Source organism: the organism of the source record quoted next, unplaced genomic scaffold (genome assembly GCF_019419815.1).
Source record: "Pyrus x bretschneideri cultivar Hongxiangsu unplaced genomic scaffold, Pyrus_bretschneideri_v1 Contig22, whole genome shotgun sequence".
Taxonomy (NCBI): Eukaryota; Viridiplantae; Streptophyta; class Magnoliopsida; order Rosales; family Rosaceae; genus Pyrus; species Pyrus x bretschneideri.
In genome coordinates this window covers 673,778-694,226 of record NW_025999524.1, presented here as the reverse complement: position 1 = coordinate 694,226, position 20,449 = coordinate 673,778, and the positions used below count along the sequence as shown (strand labels likewise).

Genomic DNA, 20,449 nt, shown 5'->3' with positions numbered 1-20,449 from the left:
AGCCATGCCATATATGATATAAATAATACATATAGTAACGCTCTTATTTTTCATTAGATCCTTACTGGCGTTACAAGCTTAGGATCATGGTGATGAGCAGAGGTAGGTTGCATTATAAGCCAGCCTTAGACGCTGGGTCTTGGGCTCGTGGGGAAGTGTAGCTCAGGCTTTTCGTCCGCTGGAGGCTCGGGGTCCGGTGAAGCCTGCAACGGAACGAACCCTCATGCGTAGTCGGGGAGCAAAGGCAATTGTTCTTGGTCATGCTCTGCTGTCTCATAAGCCCGGCGCACACGACTTGATCAGTCTGATGATCCGATGGAATCTCCACCTTTATCACGTCCTTCTTGCTTACTTGGTCGTCACTCTCCATTAGACTCGATCAACACAGCTTGAATTATATCGGAAAAGAAAGAAACAAAGAAAATAAGACAATAAGAAGAATAAAGAAGTAGTAAATTTTGCACCTAAAAAAAACTTGGTGATCCGGAAAAGTAGTGACTGGTGTGACAAGATAGAAATTTGTGGTGTGACAAGATAGAAGTTCAAACCAATAATTAATATTTTGGTACGAAAAATTGTGGAGAAGTTTCTGCTTGAAGGATGTGTATGGCTGCTGCTGCTGCTGCTGCTGCTAATATTTTCTTATTAGATGGAAAGAAAGAAAGGAGGGACAAGAAAAAGATAAGAAAAGTTGATGCGTGTATACACTTGATTTAAAAACCTTGATGGGTTGATGAGGAGGTCATGCATGATCTCTCTCTCTCTCCACGGGTGTGATAATAGTCCATTAACGTCCCACCTACATCTCTATCACCTTTTGATAATGCTCCAACCACTTGTGGAAACCCGTCATCGTCGTCATCATCATCATCCATAACATAGAGAGCATTAGCTGATTCTCCTTCTACTCTTTTTGTGAAATTGCATTGAATCATGAAACTACATCATATATAGAGAGAAGCTTCGATACGTTGTCCTACTAGAACAACTCACATATCTAAAATCAAATATGAAATTAAAAATACAGAAGACGAGAGATTTCATATATTTGTGGGACGGTGTTATTTCTTCAATAATTGATACAGTTTTTTTCTCCAAATGGAGATATCTTCATAGGGATACCCCCTCTCGAATCTCGGGGTCTGTGTAATTGCAGGTATTCTCACAATCTAAGAATATGAAACCCTAGTAGATAGAAGGGGTCTAATTCTTATATCAACTCGCCCAATTAGGTTGTACATTCACATGAAAGTCAAGATTATTACAAGAAAATGGGGTGAGGGTTCACAGAAATGCTCTGATCCTACAAATTGGGACAACACAAAGTCCTTCATATGCAACACATGTTCTACATTAATTAAAGACACTTTTACAGGAAATGATTAAAAGAAAGTTTTTGATACATTTATCATCGAAACATACCTCAATTTCTTCTCAATTTGGACAGAAAAGGTAAACGATTTGGCCAAAAATAAAATTCTCTCAAAGCTTCTGCCAGAAAAATGGTTCTGTTTCTCAAGCAATGAGAAGATATTCCATCTAGCAATCTTGTTTAGTACTATTGGGCCTGAGAATCTGGGCCTATTACCATCTGTTTGACTTTCTAGTGGCCCACGGTCAACCACGATTAATTAAGCCTTTGTGAGAAGCTTTCTGAAGGGTGAAAACTCCGTTCAGGGCTCAACAGACCCAGTTTCACCCTCCCAGTTAAAGGAGAATTGGGCTTCTTAAAACAAGTTGAGATAAATTATCAATGTACGACATTGATGAGAGGGATGTGATATCCACGCACTTATTTTTACTTTTTACACACTTTTTGTTAATTTTTGTCATTTGATCTCCTTTAATTCAATCAATTCGACGGCCACAAATTAAGAGGGAGTGTATGAAATAAAAAGAGGTATGTGGATAACACTATCCTTGATAAGATATTATGGGATTATGGATTCATTGAATTGTAAGTGCATAACATTAAAGACAATATAACAAATAAGGGTGGGCAGAAAGAGAAAAGAGTTCCGCATGTTAATCCAATAATCCTGTTAATGCTAAACATGATTAGGGGGATGGATTGGTAATATATTCTTTGAATTCAATTTTAATGAGCATTATCCATGGCGTTGAGGTCCCCGAATACTGTATTGAGTTACGTGTCTTAATCCCGAGGCCACAAGGTCGAAGTAGTGAGATTAAGTATAAGTAGGATAAGTAATCCTACGAAAATGCACATAATATGATCATGGAAGTGTGGTATTGATTATTTTCAACCAACCTTATTGATTTTTAAGTACCATACATCAGATAGGATTCAAACAAGGAACCTTACATAACAACAATAACAATAACAACCACCGAGTCTTATTTCGCTAAGTGAGATTGGTTATATAAATTCTAAAACGATATTAGGCTTGTTTTTGCGCCAAATCTTCCGTTAGCTCTAAGTACTCCATATCTTTTTTTTTTCTTTTTAATTCTCCTTCCAAGTCTCGCTAGATCTTCCTCTACCCTTTGTCAAAGTCTTTGTCTCATAATCGCATCTTCTAACCAGAGTATCTGTACATCTTCTATTCACATTTCCAAACCACCTTAATTAATTTTATCTTCAATTACGACTACTCCCTACCTAAACCCTAAACTTTACATAAAGAGACAAAAACACAACTAATCCACCCCCATTACTTATCCTACCCGCCAAACTAATCAATCCAAAAGAGCGATGAGAGCGTACAAGTGCATAGCCACAGTAACTACGACTCATGAGACCTAAACCTTGGTCCAAGAGAGCTTCCTCCAAACCTAATAAGGGTCATTCTCTAGTTGAATATTATTCTTCAAGTCCAATCCATCTAAATTTCCTTCTCTTATATCCGTTGATTTGGAATTTGAATGGTAGTTCCCAAAAGACAGTTTAGTGAAGTAGCTGATAACTCCCCTCTACTAATTAGTAGTCATTAGGAGCTCTACGAAAGGTTATGTTGACATCTTTGTGGACTGCAACTGCATCTGTATGTACATTCATCACTCAAGTCCCAAACCCTGGTCCAGCTTCTATTGATCTCAATTGTTAACCATTTATAAAAGCACTAAACAAGTACTTCATTCAGAGTTTAAACACGTAGTAAGTGGAGGAGAAAGGCTCTTTAGCTATGCTTTAGTGGGGTGCATTCTCATGCATGTAGCCGTACAAGAAACACGATAAGCTCTTGCCCTGTATACTTTCTTCATATCTAAGTGTGAAAATGTGAGCACAAATTCCCACGTATGTGAGAGACCAATTAAACATGCAAGGATTTATAAGAGATTGAGTTACTATCTATATTGTCATTTGGTTTTGTGGTGCAACCTCAACTTTCTTTATGGTATCAAAATAGGTTGGCTTACGCGTGAAGCCCAACGGCTACACGTGCTTTACATCACTCCATTTGTGTTGTTCACGTGTTAGACTTAAAAATTCATCATCCGTGAGGGGGCATGTAAGAATGTGAGGACAAAATTTAACGTCAGTGAGGTACCAAATCATGTAAGGATTTATAAAAAATTTAGCTACTCTCCATATTACCAAACAACGCTTAAACTAGCTAAGTCATTTAACAAGTAATCCCACTTTTGTTTTCCTATTTGATTTAATAATTTGTGCATACAAAATGTCCTAAGTAAAATTACTGATTTTATTATTATAATAGTTTTGAACATCATAGTAGATGGAGTGTTGAGTTTTACAATTCCGATTATAAGTCTAATCTATAGTAGATCACATTTTTCTTACATAGTGCAGAGTCTTGTTGCAAATGAAAATCATTTGTACATTGTAGGCTAGTATCTAGTCATTTACTCAAAGATTTGTAACACACTACTCAAGCATTCAACTTAAAGGCCTCGTTTGGTATACCAGATATGACTATTAATACGGAGTCGGATGTTTGGCGCCCTCTTGTATTAAATTGGACTGGACTAATTTAATCCGATCTGCTTATTTTACACGGCATACACCCTCTTACTAAAACCGTCCAAAATGGGCGTATTATTAGTTTTATCCTTTTCCTTCTCTCTCGCACGAACTGGGCTCTCTCTCTCTCGAACTCCCTCGCCGTCACCCTTCTCTCTGTCTCCTTCTCTCGCCATATCTCTGTCTTCTTTAGCCGGATTTGTTCTCCCTGTCACCTCCGTTGTTTGATAATTAGAGATGCTCACAGAGACCACTCGCACCACCACCGCACAAATTTGGAAAGATTTCATCTGGGTTTTAGAACCTTGACTGCGAAATGATGATAAGATTTGAAAATTCGAAAAGATTTCATCTGGGTTTTATGACTTTGCATGTTTCCCCCTTTTTTGTTTTTTGATAGTAATTTAGTTTCCTTAATTTCTGATTTTTGAATTAGTTTCAGACACTATTCTAAAAATCACCGCCTAATGCCGCCTAGGCATTATGCGGCTAGCCGTCTAGTCTTGTTGAGTTGCTCGCCTAGACCGCCTAGCCCTCCTAGACCCGCTTAAACACCAACCTAGATTGCAACTCACTTAGATAAAAAATATTGCAACTCACTTAAATAGAAAATAGAATACTTTCCTTTTGCATTTTATTGTTTCCAATAAATTGTAAGAGACTTTTTGAACACTTAAATAAACACATATTAGATGTTTGCTCCTTATGTTTTCATTATGGTCCAATACTTTATAATATATATGTCATTTTATTTTTCTGGTTTATGATGAAATTATATATATTTTAAATATAAACAGACACTTATTTACATGAAATACAATAGATTTACTTAAATCTGCCTAGCCGCCTAAGTGCTAGGTCCCAACCCGCCACCTGACTAACGCTTAACATCTTTTAGAACAATGTTTTCAGATGTATAGGCAGTAGCTACGGTGCATTTCAACCCTCTTTGGGCCAAGAATAAAGCGAGTGAGGGTGTTTGGAGGGGGCGGTGCGGCAGAGATATCCGAAGAAGAGGTGATTTCAATTTTTTTTTTACTTCTCTTTAAATAATTTGATTTAAATGGAGGACAAGTAGGAAATGCAATATCGAAGTTCAAAATGACAAAATACTTTTTTACTTTTTATTTGTTTTTTTATTTGATCCATTTTGTGGTTGTGATTGAAGACAAGGCTACTAATTTTACGGAGTTCACAAGTCGTCGGACCCTGATTCGGTCACTGTGATTATATTCGTAAGAGTATAAGCACGCCGAATCGAGACCAAACTGTATGGGCACAGGTACTCGAATGTGATGTATGTCTTGATGGTGAACGTAGTTCGGCCGTCGGAATGCCGAACCCTGAAACTTACTTGCGAGTATCCAATCATAAACTCACTCGGCGTCCAATACGCCGAGCAATGTAATTCGTAACACCCAACTATGCCGAAAAGGCTTAGTCAGATGACCTCTAACAACAAAGGTTCGAAAACCCTTCTCGGCCGAGACTTAGATAGATAATCGGTCGACCTCGACGCAGTGCTGTCTATCCAAACTGAAGGTGTTTCTCGGTCGGCTGATTCTGCGGCAGCAGTGCTGTTTATCCAAACTGAAGGTGCTCACCGGTTGCTTCCACAGTGCTGTTTATCCAAACTGAAGGTGCTCACCGGTTGCTTCCACAGTGCTGTTTATCCAAACTGAAGGTGTGTCGGCAGGAAAAGAAAAGGAAAAAATCTCAAGGTGTTTGAGAGAATTTGCGCAGGGCAATTGTATGCTGATGTTGAAGAGACTTTTCTATTGCGTAATTTCTTGTATTTATAGCACCTCGCTCCTTGAATCCAATTCGCACTTTGATTCGGATTGGGAGTCCTTGTCCCATTTTACCTTTAACTCGAACAATCCTACTCCTACTGGGATTCTGAATTTTCCTCCTTTTGAGGCTTTATTCCTTGCCGGTCGAGACTCCTGGTCGCACCAGGACTTCCTCGACCTTTTCCATTCACCTGGACCTCTTAGGATAGGATTTGGCCGACCCTGCCAGCTGGCCCGGGTTTGTTATTCGGCCCATAGCATTTGTCATTACCTTGGGCCGAGCACATCTTGCTGCTTGGCCCAATCATAGTATTTTGGGCCCAAACAATTATTAATTGTAAAAACATTTTGTTTTTCCATTAGTCAGAAATTTTATCTTAAAAGTAATAATACTTGAATTCCTCTTATCTGGTATGGTACCAAACACAGTATAAATAATACAGTCATTAGTCTGATACTACACCAAACACCCGATTAATTTAGTGAATACTATCCGAAACTATTTATCATATCTAACTGAAATAGTCAATACAGTCCAAACGCAATCAAAGTTAAAGTTGACAGACAATAAATTCAATATTCCTAATTAAAGTCAAAGATTCTAATTAATAGAACCCTCTTGCATGTGGTTCAATGTACTAGTAGATACGGTGTTAGGTTTTTACCGATGCGCTTAAGGTTTGAAAATTTCCTCTCCTTAATTAATGTAATAGTTTGGACATTTTTACCGATGCATTCATGATTCAAAAATCTCCTCTCCTTAATTAATGTACCCTTCCCTCCTCTTAATAACAGTAAAATTTTTATTAAAAAATAAAAAACCCTTGCCCATTGCAATTTGTAATAGGAAGGGTCTTTGATTCTTATGGTTAGAGGAACAAGTTGTACATTTGTTATTACCTTGATATCCACAACCTCTCTTAGTCATGATACATACTAGTTCTCTTATGTTAGAGGATTTTCACCTATTTTGATAGATTAGCGTCAAGGAGTGGAGAGATTTTTGTGTGAGGAATTCGGAGGTGGTGGATCGTGAAAGTGGTTTGAGAGGGAGTGGAATTAATTTAGAATAGGTCGTTAGGATTGTGCCATATGTCCAATTTTACTTTTGATGAATAATGATTTCGGTGTTTGTTTCTAGATTAGGAAATATTTTTTGGAAACACGAGGCAAATTAAACACATAATTTTGCCATGACAGAAGATGAATTTTTTGCGTTTTCACTTGGCATGTTAGGAAATATTTTTAATTGTTTCCTCTTGATATTTTTTTTTCCTAGTTTCTAACGATTTGTTTTTAATTTTTAATTTCGAAATAAATTGTGACCGTTGAATTAAAGGGATCATTGGAATCAAAATGTTAGAACTCTCCCTTGTTTCATAGAACCGCGTTATTTGCATTGTTGACCGTTGCCATGGGCTCACGTGCTACTTCAGTAGAGGTTTTTTAATGTGATCGGTACACAGAGTATTACATTACGTGTCTTTATATAAATGGTATGATATATGTGCTAAAAAGCTAATAACTTTAAAAATAAAATGTTCCACCAATTTTATAAAAATAAGTGATGTAACATATGTGTTTCCATCACAAAGAAAAATTTCTCCTGCTTCACTGTTGGACCACCCGCTTGCCAAGCATGTAAAACCAAAAAAAAAAAAAAAAAAAAAGGGGGAAAAAAGGATCTAGCCTGAAGTTAGCCAAAGCGTGTTGGGTTTAGGGTTAGAATTGCCTTGGGCCGAAATTATCAAGGCTTGACAAAAATGGGCGGAGGGTGTTTAGGGTTGGTTTTGGCACACATTTCCATGGCTAAAAATCATGTGTGAAAGTACTCTCACTATTCACTTTTTTTTTTTTAATATTCAAAGAGGCTCCAAGTTGCTACTTGGTATTACAGTTAGAACTTAGAAATATTCATCTTCACTTGTAAGTGAGAGGTCTTAGGTTCGATTTTCACCAAAGACAAATTTGAACTACATTATTGCTAACCCATTGTGAGCATCCCCTTGGTGTAAATAATATTGTTTGCTCAAAAAAAAAAAAAAAAAGCTCCAAGTTCAAATCACTGTCCTCACATAAAATAAAAATAAAAAAAATAATAATTAACACAGAAATACCAAATCGACACATTCTATGTATATATGCATACTCCGTATTTCGGTCGAACTGAAAAATCTCTCCTTGCCATGGCTTTGGTCGGCATTAGCTCTTCTTGGCTTAGTTGCAATTTGTGTTTATTTGTGCCGCCTAGCAGTTGTGTGGCCTCACTTTTGTGATGATTTTTTGTGTTCCTCGAATCTGTCACCACTGATCTATTGTGGTGAATTTGCACTGACGGTTTTTTTGTTTTGTGTTGTTTGTGGTGGCCATGTTGGTGATTTATGTGTTGTGCGTTACTCTCTCCAGATCAAAAATGTAGTCACTAGAGAAATGCACCTAGTTCGGCAACCTTTTTGCAATCGTGTTTTAACTTTTAATGAAATACCATTGTTGTTTCGGATAAAAAAAGGTTTAAAGAAAGTTAAGGTTCTATCATAAAACTAATTGGCAAGTTAGGGAGTAACTCAACTTACTTATAAGCCTATACAGATCATTTCTCTCATTAATATGTGATCCATTTTCAACACGCCCTATCATATTTGGTGAATTTTCAAGTTTTACAAGTGAACAATACAAAGGAGTGACCACGTATGGCCATTGAGATTCGTACGTATGACAACCTGCTCTAAATACCAAGAAGGAAGTTGGGTTCAACCATAAACTTAATTGGCAATATGAAGAGTAATCCAATTTACTTATAAGCTCATACAAGATCTCTTCTCCTATCAATATGAGATTCATTCTTAACTTTTGATAGGAAATTTTGAACACTAACTAATTTAAACCTCATATAGAATTATAACTATTATTTTAAATTTACAATAATTATAACCAAAAGTTGATATAAAAATACAGATATACCCTTAGAATAGAAACTGAGAGATAAAAAGAAGAGCTTGAAAACAGATAAAAAAAACTCAAATCAAATGTAAATTAAATTAAAAGTTGAAAAAACAAATGCACGTAACCTAGCAGCTATCCTATCCCATTACTCAGTCCTCCAACCCGACCACCACACGCTGGCGGCTGCAACCTTCTCTCACCACCTCACCCCCACATTTGTGTGTACAGTATACAATTCCTCCTCTAGCAATCTTATATTTTGTTTTCAATCTTTTGATTTTCAAAGTTATGGGTTAATGGGTGTATGATCAATTTGAACTTTTTGGTTTTCATTTGTTCTTTTGGGTGTGATTTCAACGAGAGAGCTATTTATTTAAAGTGTGATTGATTTTCACGGTTGATGTGGACTTGCGTTTTATTCGTTGCAGAACTTTTACCCACCACCAGATCTTGAACCAGGGTGGTGTGGGGAGGGCAGGCTTTTCCGGATTCGCAGCGCCACCTGTGGGGTAGTGGTGGTGGGGGTGGGCGAATTAGGTCACGGTGTGGCTTTGAACTTGCAATGGAAAGGGATTTAACTGCCATTTATTGAGATTAATTTTAATACAAAAGTATAATGTGTATTAAAGAGTATATTAATAATTTCATATTAACTATTGTATTTTCTGCTGAACACGATTTTTGACAAAGGCCAAAGCTTCTTTTTTTGAACGGCCCCAGATTGTAGGCAAGCCAAGATACTTCCCCGGGTCCGGGGAGTCAATCATATTTAAGACCGCTCCAATCTCATCTCTGGCATGCTGTGGAGTGTTTGCAGAAAAGAACAAGGTGGATTTATTGTAGTTGATCTTTTGTCCCGAGGCTTCACGATAGGTATTGAGGATTGGATAAAGGCTTGGCAGTTTTGTGGGGTGGCTTTTAAGAAAGAGGTGTCATATCCACACATCCCATTTTACTTTTCATACATATTTTTAATTTTCGACCATCGGATAAGATGAAATTAAGAAGATCAACGGACAGAAATTATCAAAAGATGTGTGAAAAATAAAATAGGGTGTGTGTATAGTGCATCTCTTAAGAAAAAGAGGGAATCATCTGCAAATAATATATGAGAAATGGTGGGTCCTCCTTGGGAAATAGATATACTTTGGATAGCATTCTCAGTGCAAGCTTTTGTTAGCCGAGGAGAAAGGGGCTTGCATTATTTTTCGCAGGCATTAAACTCTAGATACAAAATTAAAATGCTAGGGCTAGGAGGACCACATATCTTGTGCATGCTACCTTATTCATGTGCCTAAACAACACAGCAAGTATTGAAAACTTGGGCAGTGGTGGTCGGTTCATCCCTAATTTAAAGTAGATAATGTTTGTGTCCTCTTTATGGGGTTTTACTTGTGTACTCACTTACAATTAATGTTTTTTTAATCATCTGAAGACTATAATTACAATCGTTCATTATTTTTATTATCATCTAAAGATTGGATTTACAATAAATATTCAATTTTGAGTTCGTTTCTCCATTCATACGCATAAAAACAAGTAAATGGTTCACATGATAATGTTATTTGTTACTAAAACCGTTAACACGTATAGATGACTAAACAATCTCCAAATCAAATGATTTTTTTGCACATATGATATTTTGATAATGACAAAGAGAATGAACAGTTCTGATTATGATGTTTGGACAGTAAACATTCGCTAATCGTAAGAGAGAGATATTATCTCCTCTCTAACTCTAAAGAAGTGAATACAAGATGTTGAGGTGATTTAATCGCAATCCTTCAAAAGAAGTGGACTAAAGAGAATGGAAATTGGAAAAAAAAAATCCTACTTTAATTGTAAATAGAAGAACACAAGTATTATCCTTTAAAATATTAATAAAGATCAATTTTTTTTAAGGAAAACTAACGAAAAGAGTTTGAAAACTTTGAGTTTTAATGAAAATAATAAAAAGGTGTTGTAAATCAATAGTACCAAAAGTGACTTTTTAGAGTAAAAATATGGTTTTTCGTTAAAGTGATCAATACTATGAGTGTTTCATTATAAAACTTTTTTTAAGGGTGTCCCACATGTCACCTGATGTTCGTAGGATCCCTTGATTCACTTTCATCAGGGAGGTGCCAAATACACGTTTCTAGGTTTGAAATAAAACCTAAGAAATTTAACAAACTCAAAAACATATAATTTGAATCAATTATATATTTCTTGTGTTTGCATGGATTATTTTTTTTCTCTCTTTTTGGAGTTCGTGAAAATTGTTTTTAGGTTACTCGATGTCTCAATGAACTTCAAAAATGTGTGAGGAAACCAAATTAAAGACACTAGATGATATGCAGAGGAAATAAAAATGAGACGCGAAAATCATCTCTCCTAACACCCTTGGCCGATCTGGACTCGAAGGAGGCACTACTATCCTCCTGCCATCGGCCAGCATACTGAATACCATAAAAAATTATAAGAATGTGGAGACAAAGTTTTATATCGGTATCTCTATATTGTCAATTAGTTTTATGGTAGAACCACAAGTTCCTTCATGAAATCAAAATCCCACATCGGTGGGGGACCAAACCACCATGCAAGTGCTTATAAGTAGTTTGGCTATTCCCTATATCGTCAACTATTCTTATCGTGGAATCCCAACTTTATTCATAATACCATATTAAATTGACCCACGTGTGAAACCCAAGGTCCATACGTGCTCCAAATCATTCAATTTGTATTGTTCACGTGTTAGGCTTGAAAATATATCACGTGAAGAAACGTGTGAAAATGTAAGGATAAAGTTTCACATCGGTGAAGGATGTAACCATGCAAGAGTTTATAATGAGTATTGATTATATATTAAAACTCCAAACTTTATCCAAAATCAAGAGGAAAGAAAAACTTTGTCCTGAAACAAACTTGTGCAACATTTTTATGCCATGCAAGGCAAATGCAACTCAATATATATATATATATATATTTTGTATACTAACAATTTGGACATTGGAGCAGGGAGAACTTGATTAAACTCATTCCAGCTAATGCAACTTCACTTTTAATTTTTTATATTTATTTATTTTTTAGAAGCTAGCACTAGTTGCTTGTTGAGTCCAAGAAAATTGGATACGGAGCTCATCAAATATTTAGGTATCGACAATTAGAGAGGAATCAAGATAGAACCGAAAAGTCGAATGATGGCCTTGCAAGGTGCCAGATTTTCAAGGTCAAACCGTACCACTGTAAAGCCAACCGAACAATTATTATCACAGTTCAGATAAACAAAAGCAAAATTATAACGAGACAAATTTCCAAAACTAAAATGTAAATAATTAGAAACCCAGATTATGCATACAGTTATTTATATCGATTATGTAATCAAAATACGACGACAATACAATCTTTTTTTTCTCTTCCTTTCTGTTCCTCATGACTAACTAAAAACTAAAAACAGAAACAGTTTCCGCCAACCTTCTTAAAAATAAGAATTAAAGACAGAAACCCTAAGTTCAAATGGGAAGAACACGATAAAGATTACATGCAAACTGGTTAGATCCATACCATTTTTTTTCCCTTTTATGTAGCTATCTTATAAAGCTACCTTATCATATGAGAGCATTTTAGGGAAGCTAGGAATTATTATTAGTTCTGGACCCTGGCTGCGAACCCACCCATAAACTCAGGGTATTGAAACATGTTATCCATTCCCATGGAGTGATCTGCGCCGCCACCCATCTGGAAGTTGAACGGCACGTGATCGTTGTAGACCGGTGCTGCCTGTGGCTGTGACACTTGCTGTTGGTGATGATCCATTAGTCCGTTGAGACTGTTTCCTTGCTGCTGCTGCGGCTGAGGCAGCGGCAGCAGCTCGTGGAAATTGTAACAAACATTTACCTGACTCTGCTCATTTTTTGAGTACCCTCCGACTGTCCTCGTTGAAGACCCGTCAAAGCAAGCCGTTTGAATGGAACTGGAAGGATGGCCGTAGTCTTGAGTCGATATGGGATCGTCGTTTGATGATTTTTTGGTGGGTTTTGGGAAGAAGCGATGGATCACCTCCTCTAACAGCCCGGAATACGCCGGCTCCGTGGGGAAGAAGTCTGAGGAGTAGTCGTGTTGATAGTCGTGGGAGGTGGGTTTTGTGGGAGGAGGTGAAGTAATATCTATGAAGGGAAGAGTTGTAGTAGTAGAAGTAGGAGCAGTAGCCATGGAAGAAGATGAACCAATAGGGAACTTAGTACTTCCGGGGATGTTGGTTTCATGGCGTTGACCGTAAGAGGTGGTGTTGACCAAAGATGCTGAAGAAGAGCCGTTGATATTGTACGGAAACTGGTTATTGTAAACGGGAGATGGGTTTGGTGAGGAATATTTCATGAAATTCTGGAGGAAGGGCATGTTGAAAGATGTTGCAGCAGGAGTGGGAGCGCCGCCGTAGCCGTCGTTCTGATTAGGAGATGGATACTGCGAGAACGGTACGGAATTCCAACTAGGAGAGTGGTTGGCGCCACCGTAGCCGTTACGGGTTTTGGCAGACGGGTGAGAATGCTTGTGGAAGCTGAAATGAGGGAAAGGATGGTCAGCGACGACGTCGGTAGGCGGGGAAGAAGAGTAGACGAAGTTGGTCCGCGCCTTGACACCGCGCATGGCACGAGCGGCGCAGTCGTAGGCGCAGGCGGCTTCCTCTGCCGTGTCGAAGGTCCCAAGCCAGCGTCGTTCTTTGGACTGCGGGTCTCTGATCTCCGCCGCGTAACGACCCCAAGGCCTGCGTCGCACGCCGCGGTATCTCATTGCGCCCGAGGCAGCGGCTGCCGCCGTGTCTCTCAGCGCACGCTTGTTGGTGGCGGCGGTTGTTGACTTGCTTGGAGGGTCAGTGATCAAGTCGGGTTCGGATGCATGAGAGAACCCGTTCATTCTTCTAAACGCTTCTTCCATTTCCTTTTTGTGAGAGAGAAATGGGGTTCTGTGAACTTTTATGCGTTGGGTTTGTTGATGATGATGGGTTGGAAGAGCACTGTGGGGGTATATTTATAGCTGGAGATCAAGTGAGGACCTGGAAACTGACTGATTTTAAATTCTCATTCCATTTTATGCATCTAGAAAGTTATATTATATTTATTGTGTATACAGATTAAAATAGTTTTACCAATTATTATTTGACTCGGATACAGTAAAACATTACTCATGTTGTAGATAGAGAGACGAGAAGGAAAATAGAGGAGAAATTCAATCGTGATTTCCTTCTTATTAAATTAGAGGAGTATGATTTACTTTAAAAAATATTCAACTATTGCGGTATAAAATATTAACTCAGAAATGGTCATTTTCATAATAAAATAATATTTACACCAACTCGCATATTATGATGGTGAAAAATAAAAAAACTACTTTTACAATTTATTTGTATTATCATATGTATTATGTTTCTAATAACGATAAAACTTACTTGTGTTAAAAATTGTACTTCTATTAAAAAAAAAGTATAAACAAGGATACAAATACGTGTTACATGATTTATTCATGTGGAAATGCAACACAAAACTCGAAAAAGAAGAATCGGTAGGGGTGGGTTTTTAATTTTCAGAGTTAAATTCTAACGACTAGGATGTCCTACTGGCCCAACCATCTCTGACTTAAGAGGGTCATGATCATTTCCTCAATCTATGTTCCTATTTTTATTTCATTTTCTTGGGGCGATAGTATTTATTTTCTTTTGCAATTTAATTAAAGTATGTCTAGCATTTGTTAGATCTTACCCATTTTTCAAAAGTAAATAAATGAAAATAATGGTCAATAAATGTTGGCACAGCTTGCTGTATAGTTTACGGAGTGCATTTTTCCTTATCATCATTTATTGTAGTGTATACTCATTACCTTATTTATCATCATTAGATGAGTTTGAATTTTAAAATTTATCCATATCCGCTACTTTAATCTCGAAATTCAAATACATCTAACAGTAATAAATAGAATGATGAATATGCACTACAATAAATAGTGGTGAACAAAAATACTTCCATAATTTACATTGGTGTAGCAGAAAGTGGCGGAACAACCTCTTTAATTACTCAGAAGCAAAACGTATCAACATAGTTAACTTCTTTGAGTAGAAATTTCAACCCAGAAGTTGTTGGATGAAAATCGTTGTAAGATAGAACCAACCACCTACAATCTGGTTAGAAAACAATTAGAGGATTGATCAAAGTGGATATTTAGTTTTTGAACAAAAAATTTGTAAGTATTTTTTTTGAATTTGTAATATAGAGCAATGATTTTTAGATACCATTATTACAACTTTTTATTCTTATTTGCCAGATAAAATTTTTTTATTTTGATCGGAAGTTCTAACCAGGTTACTCAAAATATCCACGTTACTTGAAATTTATGGAGTAGTTTTCATCTGCGTGGGCATTTCCTGCAACAACTGAGAGCAACATAATAAGATTCTCTTCCATTTTATTTTTCTTCTCTTCCTTCTTTTTATTTGAATGGTCATAATTAAGTTACGTTAATATTTTATATTAATTATTTATAAAAAAATAAAGATAAAATAAAGAATATGAAAGAAGAAAAACAGAAAAAAATGTAAAGACGAAGGAATAGAATCTTAACCCGAGAGCAACAACTGGGAAAGGATATTATCTTTCGGCAATTTCGAAGAGCAGAGAAGAAAAGTGGAAGGAGTGGAAGTAAGAATTATTATATATTTCTTTGCCAGTAAATATAAAGTGGAAGTAAGAATATGACTGATGTAGATTGCAGATTTAATGCTATTGGAGTAAATTAGAGGTTTCTTTTCAACCTCCAATTTTTTATTTTTCAATTAAAAAACTGGAAACACTACTAAAACAAAGGAAAAAACAAAAAACCAAACGAAACAACATTTCTGAAAATGGTTATAAACATCCACACGTCTCCATCCAAGAGGCAATGGAACGGCCCCGTATCGTCTCCGGACTCAATAAATCTGAGCTTAAAGATCAAATGATCTAGATCGTTGAAATTTGATTCAACGGTTACAAACAGGGAATTTTTTAAAAACTATAATAATTGTAACTGTTAAATCAAATTTCAACAGTTTGAATCATTTAATCTGTAAACTCAGATTTATTGGGTTCGGAAGGGATTCGGTTCCCAATGGAACCACGAAAGGGCCTGGAGTTTTGGACAAGTATATGCAGGTCGCGGCTGCCAGCTTTTTAGTTTTTTAATAAACTAATCGAAACGAATTACGAGAAGGATAAACATATACGAAGTGGTTTTATTATAGGAGTAAGATTCTATTCCTTCTTATTTTCATCTTCTTCTCTTATTTTTTCTCATATGTTACTTTCTGTCTTATTATTTTCATAAAAAAATCAACATAAGATGTTGATATAACTAAACCGTAACTATTCAAATAAAAAAAAAAAAGAAAAGGGCAAGAGATAACTAATTAAGCCTTACAAATTATACGTGTCTGTCGTGTTCATGTCATTTTCGTGTCTTAATAACTGTGAAACTGATTTTTGCAAGTTGTCCCGAGAACAAGAGTTCTTTCCCTCCTTCCTTCCCTGTCCACTGTGATTAACATTCTGAATGATTACACTGGCGGCGCTCAGAAGTTGTTCCTCCTACTTTGGTTTTTGCTATTTTTTTTATGGCTTCTTGCTGGCAAATTTTTCCATATTTGCAGTTTCAAATTTATTAGTGTGATGAGTTAGGGTTTGAAAACCAAGGATTTTAATGGTCACATGGACTTGTCTCATGGTTAGGGTTTTTTATATGTTCTTTTTGAAAGGGTTTGTTATTAGACCTTTTGTTAGGTTCTGTTTGGTTGTAAGATGGAGACTTAAAGTTGTTTGTGTTTTAGTCAGAAGAGAAGACAAGGAAAGAAGGTTAAATTTCCACGAACCCAAATGCTCTCCTTCATTTATTGCATATCTTTAACTTAATTCATTATTTACAAGTATTTGCTCTGACTTAAAAATCAGTACATCTCTTTGTTCACACGTGTGTGAATACTTCACTTTAAACAAAATAGTTGTGTCTATCAATTATCTATTGTCCTACTTTCTTGTTCGCTCAATAGTAATTGATGTAATTTATTGTACATATTTTATAATAAAAAAGAACATCAGTTGTTATCGAAATCATTTAAAGATGGGAATTTTAATGAAAAGTTTTAGTACTTTTTACTTTAACGGAAAATTATATTTTTATACTAAAATGTCAATCCTGGTACTATTCACTTTACTCTTTATTTTGTCATTATCGTTAAAACTTAAAGTTTTCAAATCATTTTCATTAGTTTTCCTTTCAAAGATCTCCTTACAAAAAATAAACAATCAATTTGGCAATCCATTAGGTTTTGTTTAATGTATAGAATAAATCAAGGGCTTGTGCAACAAATAACATTAATTTGCAAGAACAACCGTCCATTTGTTTGAATTTATAGAGACTAGACAATCAATAATTTGATTAACTTTTTTGCATAAATAATTTTTAATGATGATTATACATTAATTATGGTTAAAATATGTAATTCACATTTAGATGCACAAGGTGTGCCCAAGAGGTGGATGCAAGTATATTATTCTTAATTTAACTGCACAAATGTCATAATCAAAATATTTCATTTCTTAATCGTTATTTAAGTATCATTTTTAGCAAATCTGAGCAAACAAACGTGTCCAGAAACAATTAACATTTCATGATGAACAGATCATTTTAATACATATGAATAAATTATGGCCGTCAGTTTGTTTGATTTTGTGCTCACACATCTTTAAATGTTTTTAAGGAAATTAACGATTTGAATTATGGCATTTCTACAAGTGAGATATGTCAATCAAAATTAGATGTACAATGAGGTACACCATTGCGATGGATGCAAATATTACCCAGCTGAAAATAGGCACAGATAAGGTACAACTTCTTCCTTCCCAATGTAATTAACTTTAATACATATTGGGCATGTTCCGTTCAAGATTATACGTGCCCTTCTTGGTTTTTCCAAACATGGGATATCCTAGAACACCGAAAGAAATGAGGCAAGGACGAAGGGCGGCAAACAAACCGTTAGTCTGACGAAGAAACCTTGGGGGTTTAGCCAAGGGAATCCATCGGGAAAGTAACCAGTTCATGCTCAGCAAGTTTTGCAAACTATTAATTAATTAGGTACCAATAATTCGAATATATAGGTTGAGATACTTAATTTCAGTCTCAGTTATTAGTGGATAGATAATTTTCCAGCACGGTGGACTGTTCATGTGTGAATCACCTTCAGGACCGACCTCGTTATAGAAGGCAGTTAATGATTTGGTTAATTAAATCAATTTACAGTCTCCTTATTGCACCCGTTGCCCATAGAGTATATATAGGGAGGCTGTTCCGTATGAACCACAACAGTGTGTAACAGTATAAGGTTATTTTGTACAATACATGCAAAAATAAACTATGTTTAACTCGAAAAGGGATCTAGCACTTAACTCGCCAAAAGGGGTTGATTGAGTTGGTGAAGTCTTTGTCTTGTGCGTTGCTCCATGAAGGTGCGATTTCACTACATAAATCTATACCAATGACCATTGATAGTTAAGTGTCATCGTAAGTTCCATGGCTCGAGATTACGAGTATGCGGTAATGCTGGGAGTGATAAACAAATCTTCCCTAAACTTTTTTTAGTCTGGGAATGTAGATAGGCCCCTCTCTGACTTATATTCTATGTTTGCTAATTTTTTTTGTGAACAAAAAAAAAAATATTTGGCTCATGTCCACAATTAAATTGTATATTTAACTGCATTACTTAGTTATATATTTTGTATCAATATTGGCATTACACCTTTGCCAACAGTTTAGATCACTGGGTTTGAATTTAAGAAAACGTTGTCCATCATGAATCAATACCGAATGACAGTATGAACACATCCACGTCAATCTGGTTCATGTCAAACCAGGGAGGATGTACGTCTTGTATATGATCATCTCGCAAGTCGCAAGAAAAATTATCTCTGTTAATGTCACATACGCTATGATCATCTGAACATATTTTGTCATGCAATGCTCATAAATATCTGGGATTTTATCAAAAATACTAGTAGCTCCCTTGTTTTAGACGGTCACTTCAGGGTACGTGACTAAAATATTATAAACCCTAGCTAGCATACGATATGATATGTGCATTGCCTCATGAACATGAAAACTCACCGACCCAAAAGAAAATAAATATTATTATTACTAGTACATCAGAGAGAGAGAGAGAGAGAGGGGGGGGGGGTTTCAGAGAGCGGGTAACCGACGGTGGAGGGCTTTTAATTAAAGAGAGATGAGAAGGGCGGAGACGCCAAACCAGAAAAAGAGAGGAGCAGCAAAGATTTTAACGACAAGGAGATCGAAGACTGTCAGTCAGAAGGGGCAACAGAATCAATGGAAAGTAATTTAAGCAGCTTTGTTCTTTTTTGTTTGCAGTTGTTGGATGGATGGTAAATGAGAAGCCCAGAGACTTTGTCCTTTTTCTTCTTCCATATATCATCGAAAGGAATGTCAAAATATTACTAAAATAATGTTTTATAATTGAGCTTCTCAAGAATCAAGGTTTTGTTGGTTGTGGACTTGGAGAATTGGAGTGGTAAGGAATGTCTTGAAATTCATTTCATCAAATATCTCATCCTCTCATTCTTTTTACTTCTTTCAAATTCCTTACTCAGAAAATCCTCTACTCGCTGGAAAATCTTAAATGAAATCTTAAATGATTTCATTATTTTTACTGTCTCTCAGAATATTGTCTATGGGTGCAACAGTTGCGGTAAATTCATTGCACTGTAGTATAGTATTCACCACAAGTTATTTACAGGTAGTATAAATACGTAAGACTTTTTAACTGTGAAATTGTTATTGCCATTTCAAATTTTCATTCCACACTCCAAATTTTTTATATTTAGAAAGAAAAATATACTTGTGAGGAGTGTAGAATGAGATTTTTAGAGTGTCAATAACATTTTTCTTTAACTAAAATACTTATTGAAATTCGCATAACTTCTTATTTTGGTCTTCGAAATAAAATTAATATAATTGAATTCTGAATTTGTCCATCATAAATTATTTTGATCATTATGTAAAAAATCTATTAAAATTAAATTACAAAAATACCCTCAATTTTTGTCAAATCATTTTGACCCATTGTTGATTAAATTGAGAGTATTTTTGTTATTTTCCTATTATTTAACAAAGATTTTTCACAGAATGATCAAAATGATTGACGATAGACAAAATCAGAGATCAGTCCTATTTATTTCAAATCTCAAGAACCAAAGTGAGGAGTTATAACAATCTCAATAATTATTTGGCTAAAAAGTAAATATGCAATCTCTCAACATTTTTGGCTAAAAAGTAAATATGTAATCTCTCAACATTACTTTATGCAAAAGTTTACATAAATTGAATAATTTTTCTCTTTCGATATTTGGGTGATTTGTGAACTATGCTTTAAAGGCTTCAAGCTCATTTTATATTTTGTAAATAATAAGAAGTTAATTTTATGTTTGTCTAATTAATCGTCAAGTAATTTTCCATTTTATGTTAGACACATACGAGCAAATACATGACAAAAATGAGATAGAAAAAACTGTACATAAGTTGAAACTTTAAAATCTAAAAAATATTTAAGTTGTTTTCATGTTCAAGATTTTGTCCCCTCTCTCCCTTCGTCTTTCATTTTCACTATATATACTTATTACATATCTCAAGTATAAACAGTAAAAATTAGAAATAAAACACGAAATATAATAAAACCAACTCTTTTAAGAATGAA

The 20,449-nt window shown here is 35.6% G+C and overlaps 1 protein-coding gene across 1 annotated transcript; it reads right to left on the bottom strand.

Annotated features, from left to right (window-relative positions):
- Positions 1-12,059: 12,059 nt before the first annotated feature.
- On the bottom strand, positions 12,060-13,630 carry LOC103949930 (ethylene-responsive transcription factor ESR1-like). Its single transcript, XM_048585383.1, has one exon. The coding sequence runs from the start codon at positions 13,594-13,596 to the stop codon at positions 12,307-12,309; it is 1,290 nt and encodes a 429-aa protein (XP_048441340.1). The 5' UTR covers positions 13,597-13,630; the 3' UTR covers positions 12,060-12,306.
- Positions 13,631-20,449: the final 6,819 nt, after the last annotated feature.

Excerpts from the sequence above, each read along its gene's own strand:
- LOC103949930 (XM_048585383.1), bottom strand. The coding sequence starts at position 13,596 with ATGGAAGAAGCGTTTAGAAGAATGAACGGGTTCTCTCATGCATCCGAA.